This window comes from Larus michahellis, chromosome 4, assembly GCF_964199755.1.
Source record: "Larus michahellis chromosome 4, bLarMic1.1, whole genome shotgun sequence".
NCBI classification, from domain to species: domain Eukaryota; kingdom Metazoa; phylum Chordata; class Aves; order Charadriiformes; family Laridae; genus Larus; species Larus michahellis.
In genome coordinates this window covers 77,860,405-77,888,390 of record NC_133899.1, presented here as the reverse complement: position 1 = coordinate 77,888,390, position 27,986 = coordinate 77,860,405, and the positions used below count along the sequence as shown (strand labels likewise).

General features: G+C 41.1%; 1 protein-coding gene across 3 annotated transcripts; it reads right to left on the bottom strand.

Moving 5' to 3' along the window:
• Nucleotides 1-141: 141 nt before the first annotated feature.
• On the bottom strand, nt 142-21,101 carry SPTY2D1 (SPT2 chromatin protein domain containing 1). Of its 3 annotated transcripts, none has more exons than XM_074585778.1 (6): nt 20,963-21,101; nt 9,937-10,051; nt 6,894-8,552; nt 5,937-6,093; nt 4,671-4,748; nt 142-3,528 (listed from the first exon to the last, which is right to left on the bottom strand). In XM_074585778.1, exons 3-6 carry the CDS (start codon nt 8,473-8,475, stop codon nt 3,432-3,434), a joined length of 1,914 nt encoding a protein of 637 aa, XP_074441879.1. In that variant the 5' UTR covers nt 8,476-8,552; nt 9,937-10,051; nt 20,963-21,101; the 3' UTR covers nt 142-3,431. The 3 variants fall into 3 exon arrangements, with proteins under 3 accessions (XP_074441879.1, XP_074441878.1, XP_074441880.1); XM_074585777.1 differs by lacking the exon at nt 20,963-21,101 and adding an exon at nt 20,753-20,959; XM_074585779.1 differs by lacking the exon at nt 20,963-21,101 and adding an exon at nt 18,958-19,241.
• Between the last annotated feature and the right edge of the window lie 6,885 nt (nt 21,102-27,986).

Here is a 27,986-nt window from a genome sequence, read left to right as displayed (position 1 = left end):
AAAAAGACATTGTGCACAAATGATATCCCCAAAGAAAAAAAAATCATTGGCTAAAACTAGAAGCACCCTTATTTACACACTAACACTTTAATATTGCATCACACCCACTCACCAAAATAAATAGAAGTACATTCATCACAATTTAAACACCAGTCTCTCCATATATTTATTTTCTTTCTGACATGTTTTGGTCTCCAGAAATATGCTATATCTAGAAATATGCATCAGCTACTAGATTATGTTACAAAATGCAAAAAAAATAGAAAATTCGTTTTCCTGGACAATATTTTGGGCTTTACACAAAAATAAATCCAGATTTCCATAGAGATCTCATATACTTCTTGAAAGATTTTTATTTTAAAGCACAGCACAGAGTTGCACACTAAGGCTTCCTGTGATATGCAAAACCCTGGCCTCCAAAAGACATCGCTGTAAAGTGAAATACAGCTCAAGTGTAAATACAAGACATTTTCAAAAAGTAGTCATCAATAGAAAGTGCCCTTCATTTGATTTAGCATTAGCAGTAAAGAAGTAGCTACTGTAATTGTGCAATCAAAGCCAGACCTGGAAGGGTTTTATGAAAAGTACGTCATTTCACACTATCAAGTTTAAGGATATAGAATCTGAGATAGCAGAAACCGACCAACCTTTTTATACTCCTACATTCATCTTTTTTTGACACAATTTAGTAAAAAAGGCACATTGTCAAACAGTGAAGTAAAAATCTAAAAACCAAACCAGAATTGCATTAAATACAATTAAATCATTAGCTTAACATCAGATCCTCATAAACCAATATAAGCATTCTTCCAGTTTTTCTTAACTTCACATTCAGATGCACTTTGGACAAGTACTTCAGTACTCTTGTTAAATTAATACTATTCATCTGGCAAACAGTAAGCATGTTTTTGGATACAAGGTCAGGAATTAAAAACCAAAAATTTAGTTCCTTCCTAGCCGGTTTACAAATATGCAGCAAATCCAAACACATTAAAACCCAAACATTTGTACAAAATTTGAAAGCCATTAGCATCCCATGCCAATTATGAGAAAGTACTTCTTGACTGTAAAATTACAAATGTGTCCTTGAATAATTTTTCATATGAAATAGAAAAAATTTAAGCAGTGATCACTGTGTGAAGAAACAATTATAGAGTGTCTTAGGGAGGCTAGCAGAGTACATCCAGTCACCATCTAAAAGACAAATAACAAAGTGCTTTACAGACTATGAAATTTAACTGATCTTGCATGGTTAGATAACCAGAAAGTGATTAAATAAATCAGGTTTTATTTAACCTATATTTATCTGAAATACAGATTTAATTCCCAACTGAACCAATTCTGAATTAATATATTTCTTTTGCTTCATAAGAGACCTTTTTTTTTTCCCCAACCAGACAGGAAGTTGCTCACTGTTGGGTTGACAGACCTAGAATCATTCACCAGCTAAAAAAAAGAAATTACAGAGTGAAAAAATCCAGTAACTTGATCATGGTCCCAGCGTTCGTTGTCTCAAATGGCTAATTCTAGGAACTACAACAAAAAATTTTAGGTGGTCCCAATGAAGCGGAGTGAATACAACACACTTCTAGACAAGCAGTGAGGTTACACTATCTTGCATGGTCTCAAGTGCATGCACTGAGAAACAGGTTTTGTTAGTTAACACAGAAAGCTAAAAATACAGAGGAGCAACAATGGTATCTTCATCTGGGCTCCCTGTCCGCTAATACTGAATTAGGTTACAAAATCTATCCCAATAGCTTACTCATGTCAGTGTTTTACTGAGACAGTGAAATGCTACACCATTAACAGAAAACATCTCGGAAAGGCAAATGTGTTTTTTCTTACATTAAGAGTCAGATGTTTAAAATTCAGCAGCTTCCAAGATTGTTCCTTACAGGTTGCTATCGGAACTGCTTCCTAGAAGCAGCACTGTTAAGAATAGCCCCCTGACAGGAAAGGTTCCTTTGTCGTTTTTCTACAAGGTAATTTTTCTTTTTTATTCCTTTAGTTCTGCCCCTGCCCCAACAAACACCCAAAGCCCTTGTTGTACTTTTCCAATTATTTCTAGCATTAAAATATAACAGCCTTAGCAGCTGAAGCCAGAGGTACTATCAATGGAGTCCTGGAGCTCGAGGCAAGCTGAGTAGTGCGATACTGGTGAGCTTTGAAGGGCAGCCTGGGGAAATCAAAGGAGATGCAACACCAGATTTGAGCTTCAGACTCTCAGTAAAACTCCTGCAGACTTACATTGACCTGTGCTGATTGTAAACAAATTCAGTTACTGAAAGAAACAGTCTTTAAGTGCATAGTTAGAAATAGTGTGCAAATATGGGCATTAAGGTAAGTAACTGAACTAACTCTCCTGCTATATGTAATATTTTAGATTTTTGGTTCGATGAAATTAATCGCAAGTATTAACTAGTTCACATGAGGTTGTTAATATTGAACAGCTGCAAATACATTCTAACGAAACTTAGTTCTGATGTGCTTTCTAAATATAAGCCTAATTGGATAAATGACTGCTTCACATTTTAAATCATTTAACACATCGGATGTTTAATGCAAGAAAAAACATGTGCACCATACACAATTTGTAAAAGCAGCAGAAGCTGTTAAACAAATGTGAAGATTTACAGGGCAGGAAAAGAATTCCCAAGTATACACTTGAGCCCAAAAGCACAAGTTACATACAAACACTAGAAATTCCTGGTTTTGGGGTGCGTATTTATCATACTGAATTAGATTGGCATTGGAATTCCAGACACAGCAAAAGCCAACCTAACCTTTTGGCCATATCCATAGCTGTACAGTTTGCAAATGACATGCACTTTTCTGTTGAGAAATTAAGAGGTTCAAATTATTTTTATGGGTCCTCAATTCTGAAAATATACAGTACTTTATTGCTGTGAACATCTGTGGCAACGGCTGAATTTACACCCAAACTGCTTCTGTACACAAGATAACATTTGAATACTTTGAGGCTCAAGTTGGGAGACAGAACAGGATATAGAGCATATTTTTTTTTTTTTTAGTCTCAAGAAATATCAGGGAACAAGAATGCTATTCCTTTCTTTCAAGTGAATGCAAAATTGGTTTACTGGTATATGGGCCCACACAGTTCCGAGTCAGTGCATAGCTAGTCAGTATTTCTGCTGGCATCTTGAACTGGTTAAATCAATGGAAACATTTATTAATTTTATTCCACTTAATATGCATTAGTGCATTAATGTCTTCATAAAAAACCAACCCTGGCAAGTATTAAAAATAAATATCTTATTTAGGACAAACTAAAGCCTTGCTTTTCAGTACTTCAATCCCTTTAAATATTCTTTTGCCCTCTAACAAGCAAATGGAAACTTAAGTAGAATAAGAGATGTATGAAGGCAGAGGGTAGCAGAAACATGAACAAGGTCAACACCAGAAGTAAGTTAACGTGTCCTCAGCTTCTTAGACTGTCTCTTGCGTTTTAATTCTTCTTCTTCCCGTCTCAATTCTTCTAAGTCCTCCTGAACACCAAGTCTCAAGCTGCCAAATAAAATGAAATGCTTTACATACTGCTACTCAAGAAACATGAAATTTGACTTCTACCCCTCTCCCCAAGAAAAGCAATCTTAAAATTACAGCTGATGTGAGCAAAATTTTTACATCAGTTCAACCATAAATTTTCTTCAACTATAGAAAGAATATAGCTTTAAGAAAAGAAATCAAGATTTTATCATTAGAATAAAATGTTTTGAGTAAAAAATTATTAAAAGCATGTTAAACAAATCAAGATTGTGAAGACAGCTGATTTTAATAGGAAAGGTCATTTTTTCCCCAAAAAGAAGCTGCTGAAAACACATCCATCAATTCCTGCCAATGTAACTCTTGCATACAAGTCATAAAAGGACTAACTCTCCTCAACTTCTGAGAGCCACCTAAACCTTTTACATTGGCAAGGGAGAGAATGGATATGTCAAACACTAGAGAAGCAAAAGAATTTATTCCAACTGCCTGGCCAGAGGCATGATTCAGGTAGCTACAAGCACAACATTGCTCCACCCTCAGTCCATCTAAGCTGCCATGACGCTGGTGAAAAGGCCCACGGAAGAGGCTCCGCTAACACAGCATGATTCTAGCTGCATCCCTGCATACATAATTTCTTCAGCTTCCTAGAAGTCAGTATGTTGAAAGTGATACTTAAAACAGTATCTGCAGCCACCGATCTCCTCTTCAATAAATAAGGGCTGGGTAACAGCCCTACATACATAGAAATATACACACAAAACACACATATATAGATAAATAAATCTCCTTTTAGTCCTCACACTAGCAGAATATTGTAATGTTTGGGACAAATTGAAGGATTTAGCATTTCAGCTGAAATTTAAAGTATTTAAAAAATATTTTTCATCATAAGTTGGGGTTTCGTTTGCTTTTTTATTTTATTTTATTTTTTTTTTTTACAAGCAAAGTTTGTGATCCATCAGAATGAACATACAAGATTTATTTACTGCACCCACCACTGGCTGGCTGAGTTTCATCTTTACCTATGTTTTCTTATCAGAAATGGTAAGGCTTATTTACCTCTGTCACAAAAAGCAGCAAATATCCACTCTAACATAGTCCCATGACTTGGGCAATAAACAAACTTCCCACTTTCTATCCAAGTTTAAATTCGTGCATACCTCCTAGCTTCTTCTTTCTGTTGCTCTCTCCAGCTGCTCTCCATGTAACGTAAGGCATAATCACTTTCATCTTTGTATCTGGAAATTAAATATTAGTTTTTAGCACACTAAAATACCATGCCAATGTACAGCTGAGTTATGAATTCACATCCCTTCTTAGAAAGAATAATTTCCTTGCCATACACAGAGTTTAATGTTTTGAAAAAAAATATAAGCTACAAGCCTTTAAAATGCTTGCTTTCTTGTACCTTATTGTCAGACAAGACGCAAGTATTTAAATAAGCCAAATAAGAGCCTTCATTTTCCAGCAGTTCCTAGTCATACCAAGTTAGATCCTCTTACAGAGCAGCTAATGCTACTGCATTTAGCAGTTCATATTCGGGCAGCTACATTTGATGAATTCTAAAATACTGCAGACTGCTATAGAAAGCATTTTAAAATCCAATAATAGGAAAGAGTTGCTATGAATTATACAGGTGAGACATTGAAGAAGCTGTGTTGTTTTCCAACTGTGTCCTATTGCATCAAATTTTATTGCTCCCCAGAAGAGCATGGCAGGCAGTGTGAAAATTCAAGCTCCCTTCTGCACAGAAGCTGCTTTAATGCTTGTTAAATTTCTGCAATGCAAAACCATATTTGAATTATAGGATGGTTTAGGTTGGAAGGGACCTTGAAGATCCTCTAGTTCCAACCCCTCTGCCATGGGCAGGGACACCTCCCACTAGACCAGGCTGCCCAAAGCCCCATCCAACCTGGCCTTGAACACTTCCAGGGATGGGGCATCCACAGCTTCCCTGGGCAACCTATTCCAGTGCCTCACCACCCTCACAGTAAAGAATTTCTTCCTAATATCCAATCTAAATCTACCCTCTTCTAGTTTAAAAGAGTTACCCCTCACCCTATCACTACACTCCCTGACAAAGAGTCTCTTCCCACCTTTCCTGTAGGCCCTCTTTTAAGTACTGAAAGGCCGCTATAAGGTCTCCCTGGAGCCTCCTCTTTTCCAGGCTCAACAGCCCCAACTCTCTCAGCCTGTCCTCACAGCTGAGGTGTTCCAGCCCTCTGATCATTTTCCATGGCCCTCCTCTGGGCCCACTCCAACAGGTCCATGTCCTTCTTATGTTGGGGGCTCCAATGCTGGACACAGTATACTGCACAGAATACTACGCAGGATACCAGCACTTCCCCTACTTCGAAAACATTTATTTGTTGAACTATATTACTGTTGTTTGTTCTGCAATATCTTAAAACTGACATTTTTCTTACCTTTTCCGGTCATAGCCAAATATTTCCCGAATGTGTTTTGATATTTCTTCTTGGGGTTCCCCTTCATCTTCAATGAAGTCATCCATTTCAGAGTCATATTCATCATCATCATCATCTTCTATTTGTCTCTTGTAACTAATAGGTGGTCTTCCAAGACCTAAATGACAGGGGAGTAAAAAACCCATTAATTAGTAACATTAATATAATAGTACTTCTCCTCGCTATACCTTGGGCTCAGCCATTTTATAGCTCTGGGCTTCAAGGTGGCAAATTTCTGCCTCAAGTTAACTAGCAATTCTCAGAAACTCAGTAAAAGGAAATACTTCCTGTAAGTTGTGCTACAGAAGATTACATTTCAGTATCACCAACTGCATCCTGAGGAAACTACCAGAAAGCAGTCTGTATTCTTGTTCAGGGTTTTCTAGGCACTTATTTGCTGAAGTCCATGCTGATTGTTTCTGTTCAGAAATAATTTTTTAGAACTGCTTGCTTAGTGATAATCTGAATTTGCCAAAGAATGTCAGTCACAGGTTTACTGTGTGGTTTTAATTTTCCTGTACCACTTTAAGCATCTGTTATTTAAGACATTACGAATTTTTAAAGACTAGCCATAATTAAGCTATACAGGAAGAGAATCCTTCAATTCTTTTCCTTCTAACAGCATTTGTATATCAACATCCATCACAGGCTGCTTAGGTTTCTTTCGTGTAATCTTCACATCCCAGGCCTATATTTCAAGGAATATGAGCATAGGTAAAAATAAACAAAAGTTTGCAAAGCAGAAAACCAGCATTCCATCATTAAACGCACTCTTTAAAAGGCAACTATGGTATTTTGTCCAAGTCTTCCTAATTGCATCTATAATTGTCAAAGACCATCAGTGTCCTCAACTCAGACATACATTAAAAATACAAAACAAATAACTAAGTGAAAGTTATTTGCTCTAGAACTTTATACCTTGTGGATGAAACACAGGTCTATGCCCTTGAAGAGATCTCATTCCATTTATCTGTCCATTGCTGGGTCTTGCGACTAGGTTTTTAGATGAAATAGTTTCAGACACAACAGTACACTTCGGTTTTACAGTTGTACCCAAGCCACTGCCTGGTCGCCCAGGTCCTGCACTTGGGCTGATGCCTGGCCTTCCTGGTCCTGTTCCCAAGCTGCTGCCTGGTCGCTTGGCTCCTGTGCTTGGACTGATTCCTGGCCTTCCTGGTCCTGTTCCCAAGCTGCTGCCTGGTCGCCCAGGTCCAGTGCTTGGCCTAACTCCTGGCCTTCCTGGTCCCGTACCCGTGCTGCTGCCTGGTTGCCCAGGTCCTGCATTTGTGCTGATGCCTGGCCTTCCTGGTCCAGTGCCCAAGCTGCTGCCTGGTCGCCCAGGCCCCGTGCTTGAGCTGCTGCCTGGTCGCCCAGGTCCTGTGCTTGAGCTGCCAGCCGGCCTTCCAGGTCCCATGCCTGAGCCACCACCCAGTCGCCCAGGTCCTGTGCTTGAGCTGCCAGCTGGCCTTCCAGGTCCTGCGACTGAACCGCTGCCCAGTCGCCCAGGTCCTGGGCTTAAACCATTTCCCGGCCTTCCAGGTCCCACGCCAGAATTGCTGCTTGATCGCCCAGGTCCTGCACTTGAACCCCCACCCGGATGTCCAGGTCCTCCTTTTCCTAAGCTGCTTCCTGATCGTTTTGCATTGGAGCTGATTCCATGCTGAAGGGCTGCAGCATTTCCTGATTTTGTATGGGCAGACTTTTTTAGGCTGGATTCTTTAGCAGATGGTAGCCTCTGAGCCCCATTGGCCACTGGTTTTGAGGGTGGCACATGAGAGCTTGAGCCAGACTTTCCAGTACCATTGACAGGTGATTTACTATGACTGCTACCAGTAGAGCTTTTTAAGGAGCCATTTTGTGAGTTTTTTTCCTTTTGATCAAACCTGGAGGAAGATGATAACCGTGAGTGTTTTTCAGTCAATGCTGGTGCTTTGGATTTCTTATCCATACCACTTATAGAAGACGACAGACCGCTTTTTGTTGTGGAATGTTTATCTACTGAGCTTTTTTTAAGTTTTGCATTTACAGATTCTTTCTGAGAAGTCACTTTTTTTGAAGAACTGGATGTCCCTGGATTCTTAATCTCCTTCTCACTTTTCTTATGCATTTCTACTCTTTTGTTTTTTCGTCCCAAATACTCCATCTCTCTCAATTCTTCTGCTGTTCTGGGTCTCTCTTCTACCTTTTTCACTGCTTTTATTTCCACTGGTTCATATTGTTTTTTCTCAGCAAGCCTTAAGAGCTCTGCAAAGTTCAGAGGTGCTGGTGCAGTTTTGGGAGGCGCCTTTGGTTTCACTGCAACTTTGGATGGTTTCTCTTCATATTCTTGCTCATGCTCAGATTCAGTCTGACTGTATTCAAGTTGCTCAGTTTCATCTTCTGTTGCATACTCAGCCTCTGGGGCCTGAGCAACATTCTCAGAAGCTTTCCTCTTTTTAGGCTTCTCTTCAACAGGAATGCCATTATAGCCATAAAAATTATCCTTTGTTCGTGAGGCCATAGCTCTTGCCTTTCTGTCATGTTTTAGTTCAATACGTCTAGCCAAGAGTTCTTCTTTCTTTCTTCTTTCTTCCAGTGCTGTAAAAGAAAACCAGGAGAAAGTCATGCAAAAGCACTACTTTTTTCCCCCCCCCCCCAAAATCTTCCAAACTGATAAACCATTTAGGACAGTGGTTTAAAGATATCTGGCTAACAACTATTCAAAATAGATCAGAAAGTGATCAGAGTTCTGCCAACAGGGCAAGCTAACCCACCTGAATCAGCTACTCCAACAAAGGCAAACAGTTAAGTGAAATGCTGCTTACCCAGCCATCTCTGGGTAATGAAAGGAGTTCCGAGACTGAGCAAGAGAATTTTGAGACTCTACAGAATTTACTATTAGATATTTAAGGGAAGATGAGGAAAGGGAGGGAACCAAAGCATATTGGGGGGTGATAATAATTGGAAAACAGACTGAGTGTACGGTAGTGGGGTGTAGGGTAGAGACAGAAGCAGCCAGCCACAGATGAGCAAGCTGCTGGTCACCACATCTGTCTGGTAGAGCTCATGGCCCTATCTCCACAGTCTGTCCCTTATGAACTGTTTTTAGCTATTTTCTGCATAAGTATGCTCTCTATCTTGAATATGTGATCTGCTGACAAAATTCAGGCTGAACTAGCTGGTGAATAGGATAACATTTGAATGTCAGATACTGTAGAGACCAAGGGAGTAGGGGCCAAATATCAGAAAGACTCAGGAAAAACATCAATTCCTAGAAAATGGATTAGGCTACTCATGCTTTGGGTGCTCGTAAAGGTTCCATCCCCTGCCTATGTTATTCTGTTGTCAAGGACCACGACTGTATAGAGAGTGAATGCATGCCTATTTTAAATTCATGTTCAGTCTTGCTTCTGGCTGGACCTGGCAGCAGGGGTAAGGAGTAGGCTTATGACTGGCCCAGGAGAGGAGGAATACCCTGGGCCATCCAGTCCATCAGATTTGGTCACCTTTAACAAAACATTAACATTAGAAGCAATGCAGTATTAGTTTATTCTATGGACTATTTAAAGGAAATATAATACAGTAGAAAAACTGTGGCTCAAACAAAGCCTCTGCCATACAAATTTAAAATTCAGACTGCATTGATACACTAGATTAAGACACAACAGGAACTCTTACCATTTTTCTTCCCACAAATAAAGCTTTTCAAAGTTAAGTTACCAAAAGTCCAGATGAGTTCTTGCAATATCTCTTCACCTAAACTACTTCTCGATCTAAACCAGTAAATGCTAGTGTAGCTGAATAATATTTGGCTCCTTAAGAAAGCATACAAACATCCCTAGTCCTTACTTAGTTCTGGCTTTCCCTCAGTATCAGTTCCAGAAACAGATGCAGAGCTGTATTTGCAAGGGCTTTGAATAAGGCGACAAAGTCTCAAAGAGTCAATTAAAGTCTCCCATAGGAAATATTTTTTTACTGTTACCTTTTTTTCTTTTTTCTTCTTCTTGCCGTCTGAGAAATGCTTGCACTGCTGCAGACTCTACACCTTTGACTTTTGGAACCTTTTTGGGAGGACCAACAGCCAAACTGTACCTTTTCTGCAAAGACCAAAGAAATATGTCAGAAAAATTAAAGAATGTAAAAATCTTAAAGCTTTTAAAACTGAGGAGTTGCTTAACAGTCAAAATCATAGAATTGTCTAGGTTGGAAGGGACCTTTCAGATAGAGTCCAACCATCAACCTAACACTGACAAAAACCATCACTAAACATATTACTAAGCACTACGTCTACCCGCCTTTTAAATACTTCCAGGGATGACGATTCCACCATTTTCCTGGGTAGCCTGCTCCAATGCTTGATAACCCTTTAAGTGTAAAAGTTTTTTCCTAATATCTAATCTAAACCTCCCCTGTGGTGCAACATGAGGCCACTTCCTCTTGTCCTATCACCTGTTACCTGGGAGAAGAGACTGACCCCCCACCTTGCTACAACCTCCTTTCAGGTAGTTTTAGAGAGCAATAAGGTCTCCCCTCAGCTTCCTTTTCTCCAGGCTAAACAAACCCAGCTCCCTCGGCTGCTCCTCATAAGGCTTGTTCTCCAGATCCCTCACCAGCTTTGTTGCCCTTCTCTGGACATGCTCCAGCACCTCAGTGTCTTTCTTGTAGCCAGGGGCCCAAAACTGGACACAGTACTCGAGGTGCTGCTTCACCAGTGCCAAATACAGGGGGAAGATCACTTCCCTAGCCCTGCCGGCCACACTGTTCCTGATATAGGCCAGGATGCTGTTGTTGTTCTTGGTCACCTGGGCACACTGCTGGCTCATATTCAGCTGGTTGTCGACCAACACACCCAGGTCCTTTTCCTCCAGGCATCTTTTCAGCCACTCTTCCTGAAGCCTGTAATGCTGCGTGGGGTTGTTGTGACCCAAGTGCAGGACCCAGCACGTGACCTTGTTGAATCTCATACCATTGGCCTCGGATCATCAATCCAGCTTGTCCAGGTCCCTCTGCAAAGCCTTTCTACCCTCAAGCAGGTCGACACTCCCACCTAACTTGGTGTCATCTGCAAACTTACAGAGGGTGCACTCAATCCCCTTGTCCAGATCACTGATGAAGATATTAAAGAGAACTGTTCCCATTACCAAGCCCTGGAGAACGCCACTTGTGACTGTCTGCCAACTCCAGTCATGTAATTGACTTTAAGCACAGAATAAAGAAACAATGAATTCTGACTGAAGCTTCAAGTTGTGACAGATACACTTGTCTCCTAGCCATACTTTGATTCAGGCTGACTAAGGAACAACAGGCCTCACATCTTTGGAGTGAACTTAAGAGCTAGAAAGACCCTGGTTCACGTACAAGGGAGCGACGGTATCTTGAAAAATATTTTGAAAGATGGGTTCAAAACCCAAAAGTGGAAGATAACTAAAGTACAGAACAAGATACCAGAGCTAAAACAAAGACATCTATCTTGTCTATACCATTGACCAACAGCCTATATATTGACTTCACCCTTTAATATTACCATTGGCATGGGCCAAAATTGAGCTCTCCCCGAACTGCATCTGGACTGCATGCCAGGTGACTTTCCCCTTGAGCCCAGACATTTCTCGAGGTTAGAGATTCTTTACCTGAGACTAAGAGATCCTTCCTTACCCAAGGTGGAGAGATCCCTTATCCATGACAGATCCTTGGTAAGTGATTGATAGCATGCTGAATTAATATTATTACTAATCCATGTAGCTACTCATTATTATAAACGTTGTACGGATAATTCCATTAGACATAAACTGTTGATCAAGTCCAAGACTATGATTGGATTCAGCCACACCTAGGCTCCAAAAGGAGTTTAGAAAGCAAGGGGGTCCACTCTGAATCTCATGACTCAATGGGAGGGTCCTCCTCACTCTTTGCGCCTCCAGTCTCTGTGTGAATCATTCTAACTCTATTTTCCTTCATATGTATTTTCCATGCAGTAATTAGTAAGGTGAACTTTGCCATCACACTTACTGAACCTTGTCAAACCACTGGTAAAACTTTATTAAATTCCAAACTTATTGAACTCTGAAATTATTATTTTACTTCAGTAAAATATATTGCTGCTTCTCTCTTTTGAGTGAGGTACATTCCACTCATCTGTGACAAGAGCGCACTTAGCTTTCCAAAGGAATGAACAGGAAACCAGAAGACAGGTAGGGAAACCAACAGAAATGAGTAAAATGCACTAGACTGAGAAGGAATGCAACAGATGTATCAGTAATGGAATAAAAATACTTCAGTTCAGCCTTAACCTTCCACCAAGCAGGAAACAAAAGCAGACTACAGCACAAACTGCCAGAGTCTGTTCAATCCCAGACTGCATGTTTACAGGTCCATTAGGGCTTTCAGCATTTTTTGTGGTCACCTATTTCAGTTTCAGGTTATTTTATCCAGTGAAAATGAATTGACTTAAAAAATGGAATTACTCCAAAAGTAAGTTGGAACTGACTTCACCAGCATAATTATGAGGTTGATCTAAAACCAGTGATATTTATTTTAGTTCCTGCTGGAGTGATCTTAAACAGAAAACTATTGCACATCAATGAGTTAGTGATCCTGACTAGGCGCAGGTCTACACTCTACTATATATATATCACTTGAGACCACTGGATGAACTCCGCAGACTAATTGGGACAGAAGATGCAGCCCCTACTTGGCACCTGGCAGTCACACTACTTGCATGTGGTGTAACTTGCCTGGAGAAGAGAAGGCTTCAGGGAGACCTTATTGCAGCCTTTCAATAATTAAAGGGGGCTTAAAAAAAAAATCTGTCCCCGTTTTTTTTATAAGTAGGGCCTGTGGCAATAGGACAAGGAGAGCTGGACTAGATGACCTTTCAAGGTTCCTTCCAACCTAAAGCATGCTAGGATTCCAGGTCTCAGTATATCTTGAAGTTAAGCATCATGTTTTCATATAACAACCTTTTGCTTGGCAGTGGAAATGATACATAGAACTGTTTACTTCTAAGAACTTCTATAGAAGCTCTAAAGGCTACAATGCTGGTGATCCTCACTACAGACAGATCTGCGCAGCTTGCCATGCCTAGATGTCTGTCCAGTGCTGTACAACTCGGGGTTCAGGCAGTTGAACAGATGTAAAGTTACCTATGCTATCCCCCTTTTGCCTTCCCCTGTTATCTCCAATAAATGTTATTTTAACCAGTATGTTAAGAATCTGAGTGCCTTTCTTACTGGGATCTATAACGAACACTTGCACTAGTGTGCTACACCTGTTCAAACATTACCTTTCATAAATGTACCGATTATCAGATTGGGCTTTATGATGATACAATGGAAAGAAACAAAGACTTTTTTGATCTTCCAACAAACAGACTAGAGAAGATAAACAAAGCAATGAGAAGGGCAGAGACACTTGCAAAGATAAATACAATAGAAGCCAGTTAAATCCAGAAACAGATGGAAAGCAGAAGAATACATTTAGGAAAAAAACCAAACCAACTCTATTTGTTGTTTAAGGGCTTTTTTTGGATTTCAGTAGTAAGCCAATAGATTATAACCTAAATGAAGATCTTTCTCATGGAAAGTAAAGATCCTCATCAAATGTAACAGCTGTGAAATAACAGCTCCAAATAAAACCAATATTGCTAATTAAAAAACCCACACAAGACAGTATTCCCATAATTATCTTCCTGTCCCCATATAGCCTTATGAAACTTAACTAAAAAAGTAAATTAAAATATCCGGTAAAGATACCTACATCCAAATGTTTTAGAAGCAATAATCAGGCACCACGCCCTACAGATTTCAATATCATCCAGTGGGAGCCCATTCTAATTTGTAATTCATTGAAACAGCAGCACATGAATAAATCCTTAGATTACTTTAATTTCTAATACGCAAACCCATACATTATCTCGTATATATATGCATTAAGAAGCTAGGTTCAGAGACTTATTTTTAAAATGCAGCCAAAACTGGCTCCAAGAAAGGCAGCTATAATAACAGCTATTTGTAGTTGCCTCTAGTAATTTCTAAAATGACTAAAACAAAATTATAAAGATACACCATGCACATACATTGCCGTAGTAAAACCTGACATGTTGCCTCATCACATTAAAGACCTACTACGGTCAAGCTCATTTACCAAGATTCACCTCTGCACAGGAGTTCAGCACAATCTGAGAACTGATTTTATAAATCCTTATCACTTGGAGAAGCTCCCAACACTGAACAATTTTTGGTACTTAAAATTGAAATCATTAGAATTGATCATCATAGCTAGGACTATTTAAAGGATAAGAAGATAGCTGGAGATGGGCTTCTCTCTTCTGGAAAACTGAGTTCCTTCCCTCCCCAACTTGTGTTTACACCAGAAGTATTCCAAGACCTAACTGTTCGGGAAACGTGAACCATGACGCAGTACCGTCTCTCAACTTTTGCTCAATTTTTGCTTTGGACCATGACTCAGTGGCCCAAAGTAATCTAGCATGCTCCATCTACATCAGAAGAGATGGAGATGCAAAGCAAGTATCTTAGGAACAATTTGAGGTACTCTGTAGATTAGTAAAATGTCTATGTAAATTATCTTACAAAGTTAAACATGTCATGTTTTGCCATTGGTAACCTAATTTGGTAAAACTTGGTTTAATTATTCAATTTCTACACAGTTTTCAAAAACAGACAAAGCAGAGCATTTTCAAAACAGAGGATACCATTGGACTCAATCTTAGGGGTCTTTTCCAACCTAGACGATTCCATGATTCTGAAAGTTTTAGGCCTAAGGAGCATGCCAAATAGCAGGGAGAAATGTAGCCTGATTTATCCTGTTAGGAAGCCTTATAAAGGATTAAAGTGATGGGGAAGCAGTTTTCAGGCTTTGTTTTTCTGCACTACAACCAACAGTCCTATCCAGGATCAGGTTTGTAGAGCAGCTTGACAGACATGCTGTTTTCTCACTGCCACTCAATGTGGCAAATTATGTGAAATTCAAGATATATGTCTTCCTATCTGTAGCATTTCCTGATATTGACTAACAACTGACAACATAGCTAAACAATTCATAAGTGAATACCCATCTTCTGTACTATGAATCATGACTATTGTTGATAAAAGTTTTGTTCACCTTCATTTAGAAATAGCATAAAATAACCAGCTTACATTTAGTCTTTTTAAAAGCACTGAATCATGCACATGTTCCACAAACGCTGATAAAGTGTTTTACTTACAATGCAAATGAGCATGCATCAGATTCCAGGTAAACTAGACAAAATAAGCCAGGGCATGTCACTACTTTATCATCCAAGCAGCAGCTGTGCTATTCTGGCTTTTTATAGCTATTGCCAAGTTGGTTAAATCAACAGAGAAACAGGCATGTTTAGCCATTAGGAGAGAGCAGGTCAAGCTGTTCTCAAAACACTGCACTACTCAAGTTGTAAACGCTGATTATCTCTCTGTGTAGAACCTGGTGACAGCTCTAACTGAATATTGCTGAGATACACAGTGGGCACTGCTTCATCCAAAGGAAAAAGTAAAGGCCATGGAAGTGCCTTCCCTCAGCTATGTACCCTCAAGAAATAACAAGTCTTTTCCTACCAGTGAGTAGTATTTCTCCTGAGGTTTTTCATTTTTTTTTTTTTCACTTCATCTCTGCAAACCTTGCCAAAACTACCTACCCAAATAACTGGCTCTCCCTGAATCTGACCAGCAGGACTTTGAGAGTATGGTGGAAAGAAAGTCCATTACAGGGCAAAATCTTGTTTTCAAGTTATAGTCAGAATAAACTGTTTCAGTGGGTTACAAAGTTACATGACTGACAAAGCAGCAGATTTTTCTCTGAAAACTATACTTCAAAACAAAAACATTACTTAAATATTGGTCTTAATATGTCAAATCAAACAAGCCACCAGGCTGTACCTGTCCATACGTTCACACACATGCACACTGACTTGTGAGATATGTATCACCTATAGTTTGTGTGTATATAAAAAAATATATATAAAAATGTAAATAAAAACACTCTTTAAGTGCAGAGTGACAGCATCTAGTGTCCAGCAGGCAAGCTCCAGGTCACAAGTTTAACTGTGCAATCTGCAACCGAGGTTTTGCTCTTAAATCACTGACTTCAGAGTGTGGCACATGATCCTGATACAGTTGCAGCTGTTTTGACATCAGCATTCAATTGCCAGATCTTGTGACTGTAAAACAGATTTTTATTGCAGGCTTTGTGGCATCCAAATGAAGCCCCAAAAGGCCTAGACCAAATAGTAGACCCAGACACAAGCAACAGAGGTAGTACTGCCTTTAACAACGATCAATATTTACACAGGTAGCAATGCAAGATATGAGCAATCAATTCTGCCAAACCTGATTCTCAAATGGAGCACCTGTGCAACTAATCATTTTGCTATAGGCTTGCACGCACAATGCAAAGACAATTCCACTTGTGCTATCTGGTATGGGCACCCTGCAGAGGTTCTCACAGTTTGCTTGCTTGTTTTTCATGAGCAAGTTGTGACTCCTGTCCAGTGTTACAATACTTTTCCTGTCCTTCCTTACCATTCATCAAGACATGTAGCCTTCTCCAATGGGAAGTCCTCATTTCCCCCTAAATATTCTTCCGGGTATAACTTTCTGATAACATCACTAATAATTCATTCACCCAGTTAAGCCACACATACATCCTTATTTGTGTCAATCCTCTCGCAATGCCCTAATACTACTGATAATACTAACGCCCTAATACTAACAAAAGGCAGCTTTCCAAATTGATAAGTGCTCATCTGTGTTATCAGCCCAGAGGCCTTCGCTCTCACCCTGAACTTGTACTTCCAAGGCCTCTGCTACAGTCTCAGCACTGTCCACTCTGCAGACACCATGCTGGGGTTACCAGCACCTCACACTGCACCTAGACTTTCTTAGAATATGTGCATGTAATGCTTTCTCAACTACTGTTATTAATATCTAATTATGACAAAGTAAGCAGTAGTTACCAAGCACACTTAAATTTGTCTGATTCTCTTCAGGTTCTAACAATCCCTACCAAGAGAAAAGCTTTACTAATGAGTATTTTAACTATCAGCTCATACTGTTCTCATCTCCCAAAACCAATTTATCAGGGTCATACATTTTACTCCTAAAATTTTCTTACGATTCTGCAATTGCTGTAACAAGACCCGACCTGAACAATTAGCTAAAAAAATGCAGAAATTTCTTATGCTAAATCTTTCTTCATACAGTAAAAAAAACAAACCAAAAAACACAAGACAAAACCAACAAACAAAACCAACAAAAAACCCACACCAAAACACGGAACAAAACTAAAAAGCATACTTTATGCTTTCCTTTATGCAGTGGTATTGTGGTCCCCATTTTCATCTGCTTATGCAAAAAGAGACACCAGGAATAGGAAAAGCTGGAAGTTTTACACATTTTAGTCAGTGTTTACAAGCACCTGGAACTTAACTTTCAAGTTCATTCAAGTTGAGAGTAAAAGCCCTCCTCACCCCTTGCCCGCTTTTTGTATTGTATATCTTGCAGTTTGCCTCATGTAGATGCCAAAAGCATTTCTAGGTGCTGTTTTGAGACAAGTTTTAACCGCATAATAAATGAATGCACACCAATAAGGAGTCTGATTCTATGACAGCACGCTACTTCACAGCCATTCTCCATATTTCTCTTGCAGGGCTTCTCTTGCCTATGGGCAATCATTCAGTAGTTTGTAATCACAACTTCACCAGCAGGCTCTGTAACATACAGGGTCCCCTGAACAAACTCCGGGATTTTGCTACTGTTTTACTTTGCAAATACTTAATTCCTGGTAGCTCCATGTATCTGTCAACTTTGCTGGAGGCTATTTCGTAATGATTCATACTCACTGTGTATCACTCTGACTTAAGACTTCAGCAAGCACTGACGTGGACAATACACTGTTTCAGTTTTGGGTCACCCCTCTGTGGTTAAATGCTATTCTGTATCAGGTTTCTTTGGAGTTTCATACACCAAAGATTCATCCTCAGTTAAAAGGAGAAGGGAGTTATGCGAGATCATTTCTAATAAATTATTAATGACGATAGAAACAAGGTGAATTAGAAGAATGACTTTGTTCCAACTATACTCAGTATTTTTAAAATAATCTGCAATATAATTTCATACTTTTAAGAATATCTTCCATACAAACACCTGAAAGTGCTCCATCCCATCCATTATGTCATGTAAAACTTGCAGCATAAGAGTATACCAATTTCACCAAGAGGAGGAGTAAGAAAGTATTTAAATCTTACCAAAATCAGCATCAAATCTCATTAACTGGTACCATGTCTAATCAAAGCAAGACCACATGGGAAATCTAATGAACTGCTAATATGAAGACATGTTACAAGATACATACACACAATGCTGAAGCCCCTATGGAACATCATGTGAGAAAAACTGGGGCTCTATTAAGCAACTGCTATAAAGATTATTAGCAACACACCATTAATAGCTTATACACTAGTTCCTATATGCACTGTTTTGTTTAGAAACAAAACCGATGCAATTAGTAGGGTACTGAAAGGCTGATTTCAGCAGCATTCCTTTTGAATGTGGATTTCCATAGGGAGATGAACAAGCAGATCTGTTTTTACAGGGACATGATGCAATATCTGTTTTACACAGGTCCCTCTTTTATGATACAAGACCATATTATTCCTTAAATAGATTTTTTTCTATAGTTTCTCCTTTTGAGATATATATACTACTTGTGCATATTACTCTATTTTTCATTACAATAGGTGTGGAATATTTAGTTTAATGCACTGTAAAGTTTATTTTAAACTTTTCAAAGGGAAATTCGGGCGATATGCTGGTTAATGCAGGAACTAGCATTTCTGGAAACCTGTTAACTTTACATTCCAGTAAATTTTGTAATTATTCTGTATGGTATTTTTAACAAAAATATTTAAGATTAATTATATTCTTCTTGTATGAACATATTTTATGTACTAGTGTTAATCTAGTGGACTTACTTTGAAGTTGATTGATCAGAAAACCTCCACAGGCCCTCTTTTGAAGTCTAACAGCTGCAGATAACCTCAAGCAGTGCCAAGTGAAGCTCCACTTTTGCTCAGAGACTAAGATCAGCTTTACAGTTAAAAGCTGCACCACTAATGTGGCTAGAACAGCAGGAAACCAAACTGCTTCAGCTATGGATTGAATTGCACTCTCACTCCATGAGTTAGATCAGGTAAGCAAATCCTAATCCTGCCTTTTCTAAAAAGAGTAACAAAACCCTCATCCACTGTACAACAAGTAGGATTGCCTCCTTTCACCACCACACCTGCAATAGAGAACATGGCAGATATTTCATCAATTCATCACCATGGCTTATAACTATTTGTGACAAAAAATAGTGCTACAAAACATTAAAGCTGCATGAGAAAACTAAGAAGGTAAAAAGAAGTTTTAACTATCTAAAGTAAGAACTATAACAACCCAATGACAATTTAGTGGAACAGATTGTTTTAAGAGTCATAAAACAAGGATTTAAATATCTTATTTATATATTTGATATTTTCACATTTATGTTACAAACCATAATTCTATGTAGAGTCAGAGACAAACTAACTCATGCTAAGTGTTAAAGAGTACATTTTTATAAGATTTTTAAAACACGATGGAATCTGATGAATTACGCATATCTACCATATGGTTGGTCCGTATTATCAACTGGTCACAATGTTAGTGAACATTACCAAAGTTTTACTAGTGATACAGGGAGACTGAGATACTTTAGATTCTTGAGTGTCTTCATTCCATTAGCATCAGATCTAAAGATTACACTTTTTCTCTTTTTCCTATAGTTTATACTAAAAACAACTACCCTCTCATTTAGACTGGTTTAAGCAACCTAAGTGTAGAAACAGAACCCTGGCACCTGGTAAAGAACGAACAGGAAAAGTGTTTCCCTAACTGGTGGCTACCAAAGAGAAAATATTTTTTTATCCAAATAAGCACATACGACTTATAATTCCTGCCAAAGGAATGAAACCAGGTACACTAATACACCAAAAGGCCACAGGCTCTTCCTACTGCCAGACTTCATTCAGCTGATGAAGTGGGTTATTTCGTACTGAATCAACATAAAACTGATAGCTTGAGTTAAAATACAAACTGCTGAAGTACAGACTCCAGAATAAATTCATAATAAACAAAACGCCTTTCACCAAACATCCCCATGCAGTTGTTACAGGCTATTCCTTCACAATGGATACAAAGTATTGGACAATGCACCACATTCATCCAAAACTTGTCATTCTTTGTCTCCGACCCGCATTTGAGACGTGGCAGACTTCTGTTTCCAGGGCAAACAAAAGGACTTATCCCACTTTTAACCACAACCACTGCCTTCCGCTGCAACACCGCTTTTGCTCTCAGAAGCCCGGTATTTTCGGCAAACCCCAGCTGCCCTTTCCCAGCTCCGAGCGGGCCGGGACCTGTTGACAGGAGCCTCGATTCGCCCTCCTTCCCCGCCCCGCACGCAGACGCTCCTCCAACCCCCAAAATGACCTACCTCCAGACGGCGAGGCCAAAGGCCCGGCCGGGCAGGCTCCGCGAGTGCCGGGCAGGCCCGCAAACCGGCCTCCTCGGGTGGGGGCCGAGGCAAGAGGCCGAAGCGAGACCCTTAACACTCCGTGAGGGGAGCGCGGGGACCCTGCACGACTCGGTCCCCTCCCGGGGGGGTCTCAACGGCTGTAACGGCCGCGGCCTCGCGCTTACACCCCCCACCCCCCCCGCAACAGTCCCAGCCCCCCCCGGGCTCACCGGCACCGAGTTCAGCCCTTGCTGCTCCGAGGCCATGACGAGAATATTGCGGAAATCCATGGCTGCCTCGGGGCCGGGGGAAGGTGAGGCGGCCGCCCTGCTCCCCCCCGCTCCCCTCCGCGCCCGGCAGAGGCGACACCGCCCGCTCGCGCGCCCGCCCCTCCGCTCCGCACCGCTGGGCTCCGCTCGCTTCCGGCCGCCGCCGCCTACCCTTTATATCACCTCGCCTCGCGCCGGCGTCACGCCGTCCGCGCGTCACTTCCCCTGTGACGAGCGCCTCGCGGCCGCTGGGGAAGGCCGGAGGCGGAGGGGTGGTGGCAGCGGCGCCTCCTCCTCCTCCTGCCTGTCAGCCCCCGGGGAGCCACGGGGGGCGGCGGCGGTCTAATAAAGGGAGGCCGGGGCTGCCTTCGCCCTGCCTGCAGCTGTGGGGCCCGGTTGTGTCACCTGGGGCTTCCCCCGGCCGCGGTCTGGCGCGCCTCAGCGTCACCCGGAGAAACACCTTACCAGGCTCCGGCCTTAACATAGAGTCGCGTCAACAAATCGAATTAAATTGCTGTTTATTATTATTTTAAGAGCAGCTGGTGCTGTTTCGGTGGCGGTGAGGGGACACCTGCCCCCATCCCTCGCCTTCCTGAGGTCAGCTGCACCCACCAGCGATCCTGTAGCAAGGGAGGAGTGTGTATCGGATCCAGTTTCTGGAGCTGTCGCTCTTGGCTTATCACCGCTTGAAAAGCGGTGCTTGGCTTCTAGGGCTGTCACAGGTCTCCCAGGAGCAATGCTGACCTTCGGAGTGGCCAAATAAAACACTCTGTGTGTGTATGTGTGTGTGCGCGTGTGTTTTCAAATATTTTTCCAAGTCTCTGACAACACGGAAAATTGTGCAAGAACACCAGCTGGCTGAAGACTCTTCCCTTGCTTCACTTGTCATCTCTTTTCCTATTAACTGTTAGCTGAGATCCATCTGACAAAAATTCGTCTGCTCCACACTGCTTCTCATAGAAAGCTGGGTGCTGAAAAGATGCATCCTTCCCTTCCCTTCCCTTCCCTTCCCTTCCCTTCCCTTCCCTTCCCTTCCCTTCCCTTCCCTTCCCTTCCCTTCCCTTCCCTTCCCTTCCCTTCCCTTCCCTTCCCTTCCCTTCCCTTCCCTTCCCTTCCCTTCCCTTCCCTTCCCTTCCCTTCCCTTCCCTTCCCTTCCCTTCTTTTACATAAAGTATTCTTTAATGTTGATGTTACTAGACAACTCTTCTCTTTCAGTTCCTCCAGGTTCCTGCCTTTTCCAGTCTCCTTTTGCCTCTTTCCTGCCCTCACTTTTATTTTTTCTGTATCTGAAATTCCTTTCTGGATGTAGCTATAAGCCACATTGCAGCCTTATATAAAGATGCCCAGTGTTGCCCTAACTGAGGGGAGGAACATAGAGTTTATTTGAGTGAGGTACTGCGCCAGTTCACTCGCAGAGCTTTTGTAGTTCTTGAACTACAGGAGATACGAAGCTGTTTCTGTGCTGCTTGCTCTAGTATTTCTTCCTGGCTCTGTGCAGAGGAGTCACTCCTGATCTCCCACTGCTTTCTCCTGGGCCACGGTCCTGACTTAATCCCTTGTCCTGTAAGAAATTAATCTTTCCTTCTCTTCTGCTTTTAATTCTCGTCTCCATAAGGCACTGCACTGAGTTTTTACTTCTGACTCAGACCTACATCACCTCTTCTGGTTTCCGCCCTCATTATATTATTACTTTCTTTAAATTTTCAGTTCAAGTATTTTTTTTTAATTTTAAGACTTTCTAGTCAGTCTCTCTTCACAGGCAGCGTGGTTCACCATTTTTTCTCTTGTTTTTGACATTCTGTTACCCCCCGTTGGTACTGTTAAGAAGGGTATGATGTCACTTTCTGGTAGTCTTATCTGGCACCCCATCGCTGCTGTGGTGCTTCTTTAATCAGAATTTCCCTGCTCCGTCCTGTATTTCTTGTACCTCCACTGCTCTCTTCCTTGAGAAGCCTTTTAGTATGACTCAGATTCCTGTATGACAACAACAGTATTGACAGAGCCATGATTGTTGCTCTTTGGCTTTTATGTTTGCTTACTTTGGTCTGTGTTAGAGTTGGCAGGAATACTTGGCTAAATGCGGTCTTTATTCTGCTGACTGATCCTGAAGATGAGTGGAGAAAATCTCTCCCTGCATCTAAAAGAGGAGTTATGACCAAGCCAGAGGATGGCATTGTAGTTGTTTGTTGTGTGACGCTTTTTGGAAACCTTTAACCACCGTCGTTACCTTTTCCTGTATGTGACAATACTGTGATATCACATGTCTTTCAGGAGAGGGGATTTATGTCTGTGTTAATGCCAATGGGAGAAATAATAGCAGTGTGTAAATGTATGCTGCAGGCATTTTATAGGGCAGTAGCAAGCGACGCTGAGCTGTGTCAGGATTCCCAGATTGCACCCATGGCACTTAAACTCAGGTCTAACGTCTGTTACACGTCAGCACAGTGCCTTGTGGTCCAGTCTCTTCTTCTGGCAGTTGGGCAACAACAAAAGGGAACCTCCATGATGTGTATGCCTACAGCTCTGTCCTCCCTGTATCTTAAATCACTTCCCAAATTGTGTTCACGCTTCGTAATATTTTCATATGTTTACAACGCGATGAACTGATCCAGACTAAGCTTGCCAGGATTCCCACGGACAGCTAGTCTGTCGGCGACAAGAGAAGAAACAACTTTTGTGCCTTTAGGCCAAACCGGTGTTTCTGTTAAATAAAAACCAAGATAGAAAATGTTTCTTCCTCTTTTTGTAACTGTTGAGAGATACTAGTTGTTTAGCTTAAATAAGTAAGTTTTAATTAGAATAAATTACTTAGCGCTATAATATGGTGTGATTTATGCTGTTTGCTTAGCCTTACTTAGCATGAGTAGCTAGATTTGCTGAAGCCTTTATGCTGCAATAGAGTTAATTTTCTTAGTAATTTTCCTTGCAGCTAGTACAGTGCTGTGTTTAGTCTTTTAATATAAGAAGAATGTTGATAACACACTGATGTTTTGGTAGTGTTTTCCCTAAATCTGGACTTTTCAGTTTCCCATGTTTTGCCAGCGAGCGCAGGTGCACAAGAAGTGTAGACCAGAAGATAAGGAGGCTACAGCTGCCAGCGGAGCCTGCAAATCAACAAGATAAGAGCAGTCAATGGCCTGCCTGCCTGGACCCGGAAAAAGAATCCAATAAGGTGTTAGAAGACCCCAGACCAAAAATCACCATTGGACTAGAAGACGCATGAACAGCACGCAAGCGGCAGCTGTATGGATTGCAAGGGTATAATTGCCCAGGGATTTCTTTATTTGAGGTCCCTCCCTTTTCAGAGGCACCCAGCCTGGGCTGACCTTGCTGCTGTACCTTTCAATTAAAGCAAATCAAATTAAATTATAAAATAGGATGCCTGAGACTCCGCTGCAGGAAAACTAAGGTCGAGCCTGAAGAAGGAGGGAGCGCACCTGAGAGTAAGTGCCTGTGGGTGTGTGGGTGAGGAGTCAAAAGGGGCAACCTGTTGGCCCACTGGGCTTGCCCATTGTGAAGGGACCCTGGTCCGAGCAGTTAAAGACTGGTGTGGGATGTGTGCGACTTCTTGAATGGCGTGTGAATGCTCGGGCAGCAGCTTCTCCTTTAACAGTAACTCTCTGATCTGTCTGGTTCCGTGCATGTTTAATCTCAAATTTGCTTTGAAAGAATTGTGAAAGTCAGTGAATTTAAACCTGCATCTTCCAGAAAACCAAATCTCCCAAGAACCTGTAATTTCTTCCACTGAAAACGTTCAGGTTGATTACTCTTTTTGTATACGCCTTTTTAAGCAAAAACTTGGTTCAGTTTTATTTTTACTGAATATCTTCACATTAGGAAATTACTTGGGACTAGAATTCTTTAGAAATGACTTAGAAAATAAAAGAAAATATTCCACCAGAAAGCGACTTTGTTGCAAGTTTTTAGTCAGCTGTACCCAACAGCAGTTTTTTGCTCCAGCCATGCACACTTCAGGCATGTGACTAATCCTATTAACTTTAAGTTAAGTGTGTTTGAGTGTTTAAAGGATTAGAGTCTTAATTATAAGCCATCTGCAGAGGTCAAATATCAAAGGCTGTTCCGAGCCCGAGTTTTAGCATTTTCTGAATGAGTAATATTTGTGTGAGTTTTCCTTTCCCCTTTTCATTCAGCATCCCTTCTGCAGTAAGTTACATGGATGTTCCGATATGGCCTCTCTTAAATGAACTGGATCATCCTAATGTCCAACAGGTCTCTAGATCATAAGCTGTTTAGACCTTAGCAGAGCTGGCAGCATGTGCTCAAAAGAAGCCTAGGACTTGGAAAATACAGCTTTGAACAAATCAAGTTTGCATAGCGTGGTGCCAGCCTACTTTATAGCTGCTTCTGATTTGAATTATTAAACAGAAATGGAAAGCAAGAGTCTTGGGGTGATGAGATCGACACAGCTGGTATTGACAATGTATAATTTAGACATCTAACTTGGGTGCCTAAATTATGACCTTTGACTCCAAACAGGAATATTAGAAGAACAGGAACAGGAATTGTCTCCTTCCTGCCACTCAAAACCCAGGATCAATTATATTTAGGTAATTTCTGATAAATACTTGTGCAGTCTGCACCTGAAAACTCAAAAACCAAGGCTGTCATACCCCATAGTAATCTCTCTTGCTGTTTTTTAATCTGCACCATAAGAAAGCTATTTCTACCATCTAACCCAGTTGCCCACAGAGCCTTTTCAGCTGATGCATTTTTTGCCCTCTCCCTTAGAAATATGGTGCACATATTCAGGGCCCCCTGCTGGGTCTCTCCTTTCTGTAGGACAAACCACTCAAATTCCTCCAGTGTTTCCTCATAAACCCCCTAATTCTCTATTCTAGTCAAAGCAGAATACAATACTCCAACTGAAGGTTTACTAGCCCTAAGCATAACAGAAGAGTAGCTTCATTTGCCTGGCAAACAATATTCCTTTTTATATAGCCCCTGGTGCTATGTGCCTTTTCTGTAGTGGCGTGGATGACTCCTGTTTGGTTTGTGATCCATGCTAACCACCATGTCTGTTTATACAGTGATGCTATCAAACCAGTAATTCCACAACCTGCACTTGTGATGTGGGTAATTCTGCAGAGAGTGAAAGCATGTCCTTTGAATCACTTTCTTTCCCCCAACTGTAATTTGCGAAGTTCATTGAGATCCTAGCCCTATCCTCCAACAGTTCCTGCCCCTCCCAGACAGTGGGTTTGCTAAGGAAGTTGTCTGTTCTGCCATCCAAATTATTTAATGAAAATGTCAAATTTGTGCTATGGAGATACTCCTGCCAGGATTCTTCTTGATGCATCCACCCAAGTCTTTCTAAAACCAAGATACCTGGCATCTGTGGCTTTTCTCCTATACACAGGAGCAGTTACCTAATCAGAGCTGGAAATGAGCTTGTTTGTCATGATTTATTCTAGACAAAGTAATCTCACTGATACTAATTTCTTTTCTGGGTACTTAAATGTGTCAACAGATGGAGAGGTTTAACTCAAGCAGCTCATTGTTTAATGGCTCAGCTGGTCATGGAAGGGATACAGCTCCCTAAAACAGGAATGTGAACTGGACAAACTAAATTCAGAGAATGTGAATTCCTCTGTACATGATCTAAAATGCATATATTTCAAATCCAGACCAATCACAGGATATCACTTTTACATTGCTGTACACTGGGAACAGAAACAAACTTAAGACACTGAGAAATAAACTTCTCTAGTCTTTAAAAGTGACTTCAGGTAACTGCCTTGGGTTTTTCAGGACAATTTTCAGCTTCATGCTTTAAACAAAGGCTATGAAACTTTCTAGTCCAGAGATAATTGCAAACAAATATGTTTGCACCCCACCAGGCAGTTGGCTATGCAGCACCCTGAAGTCAATGGGTGAACTGTATTAGAAAGGTGAAGACCTGGGCCCTTTGGATCACCTATTGGGTGATGAAAATATGAACAGCTGCATGAGAAAAAAACACAAAACCTGAGCAAAAAGTATCTCTGCCAGAAAGTGAGGATAATGATACTGAATAACACCAGCTGGTGGAATGGCCGTATTTGCAAAGTATTCTCTTAACCAGAGAAGAAAGAAGATTAAGAATGGGAAAAAAAGGAGAACACTTATATTTAATTTAGCTGTTTAGCTTATTCAATAATTTAGTTAGCTAAAGTATCTTGAAAGTGCCTGTTGCTTAAACACATCAAAAATCCAAAAAGGTACGTATATGGGAAATAATAGAAAAAAAACCCGTCTATAATACATGGTATAAGGATATATAGAGAGTAGGTTGAACTATTTAAGCAAGCAATATATAAATAAGAATTATGAAAATAAGATACAAAGAAATGATTGTTTTATTAGAATAACCTCTTTTTCAATGTTGATGGAAAGAAGGCAACAGAAAAAAACCCAACCACCATCACAGTAAGTGTGAAAAAGCAGTATTTAAACATTGAACAGCAGCCATAGTGCCCAGATATTATAGAAATTAAACAACACATGTAAGACAGACTGCAAAGCAATAAGGGCTTTCCTCCATGGTGGGATTAGTCTGATTTGGATTGCTGGAGAAACGTGAGCCTGTGGGGAGAGCAACCCGGATAAGAAAACCTGGACTGAGAGACAACTGCCCCAGTTCAGTGAGCCGTTTCCAGCAGATCCATCATTCGGTGCTGGCAAGCACAACTACTCTGAACCAAACGCCCCATCTGCACTTCAGCTGAGCTCCCAACTAAGAGACCAAGTATTTGCATGGAATATAAACTCTGAGAAAATGGTATTTCAGGTTTATGGAAAGCAATAGTTAGCACTATTGAGCAGCTGTGAGCGCACACATGTACATACAGAGAGATATATGCGTACGTCCTGGCTGTACAGTCGCTTTGACTAGGAGTTCATCCCCATGTCACACGGTGGGTGGCACCCCCAGAAGGACGTAGAGCAGTGCCACTGCCAGCTGCTGATCCGCACGCCAGCTCATATCACCAGTAACAGGGCTTTGCTTTTTCTACCTGGGAGCAAAGAAATAAATAAGCCATAGGAAATGAGAGCAACGCTAGAAAGGACGAGGTCGAAGTTGAGCCACGCAGGCGCCAGCCCGTGGGGGTCGCTGGTGGGCAGGGGCAGAAGGGGCCGCCTGCGGGACGTCTCCTCATTGTTATTTGCGTTCACGACTGCAGATGGCACTCGTGTC

Coding starts and splice junctions, on each gene's coding strand:
- SPTY2D1 (XM_074585777.1), bottom strand. CDS start 20,812: ATGGATTTCCGCAATATTCTCGTCATGGCCTCGGAGCAGCAAGGGCTG. Junction 6,094..6,893: donor ACCTGTGTTTCATCCACAAG/GTATAAAGTTCT, acceptor CCTGTCATTTAG/GTCTTGGAAGACCACCTATT. Junction 4,749..5,936: donor TTTGGCTATGACCGGAAAAG/GTAAGAAAAATG, acceptor TTTAATTTCCAG/ATACAAAGATGAAAGTGATT.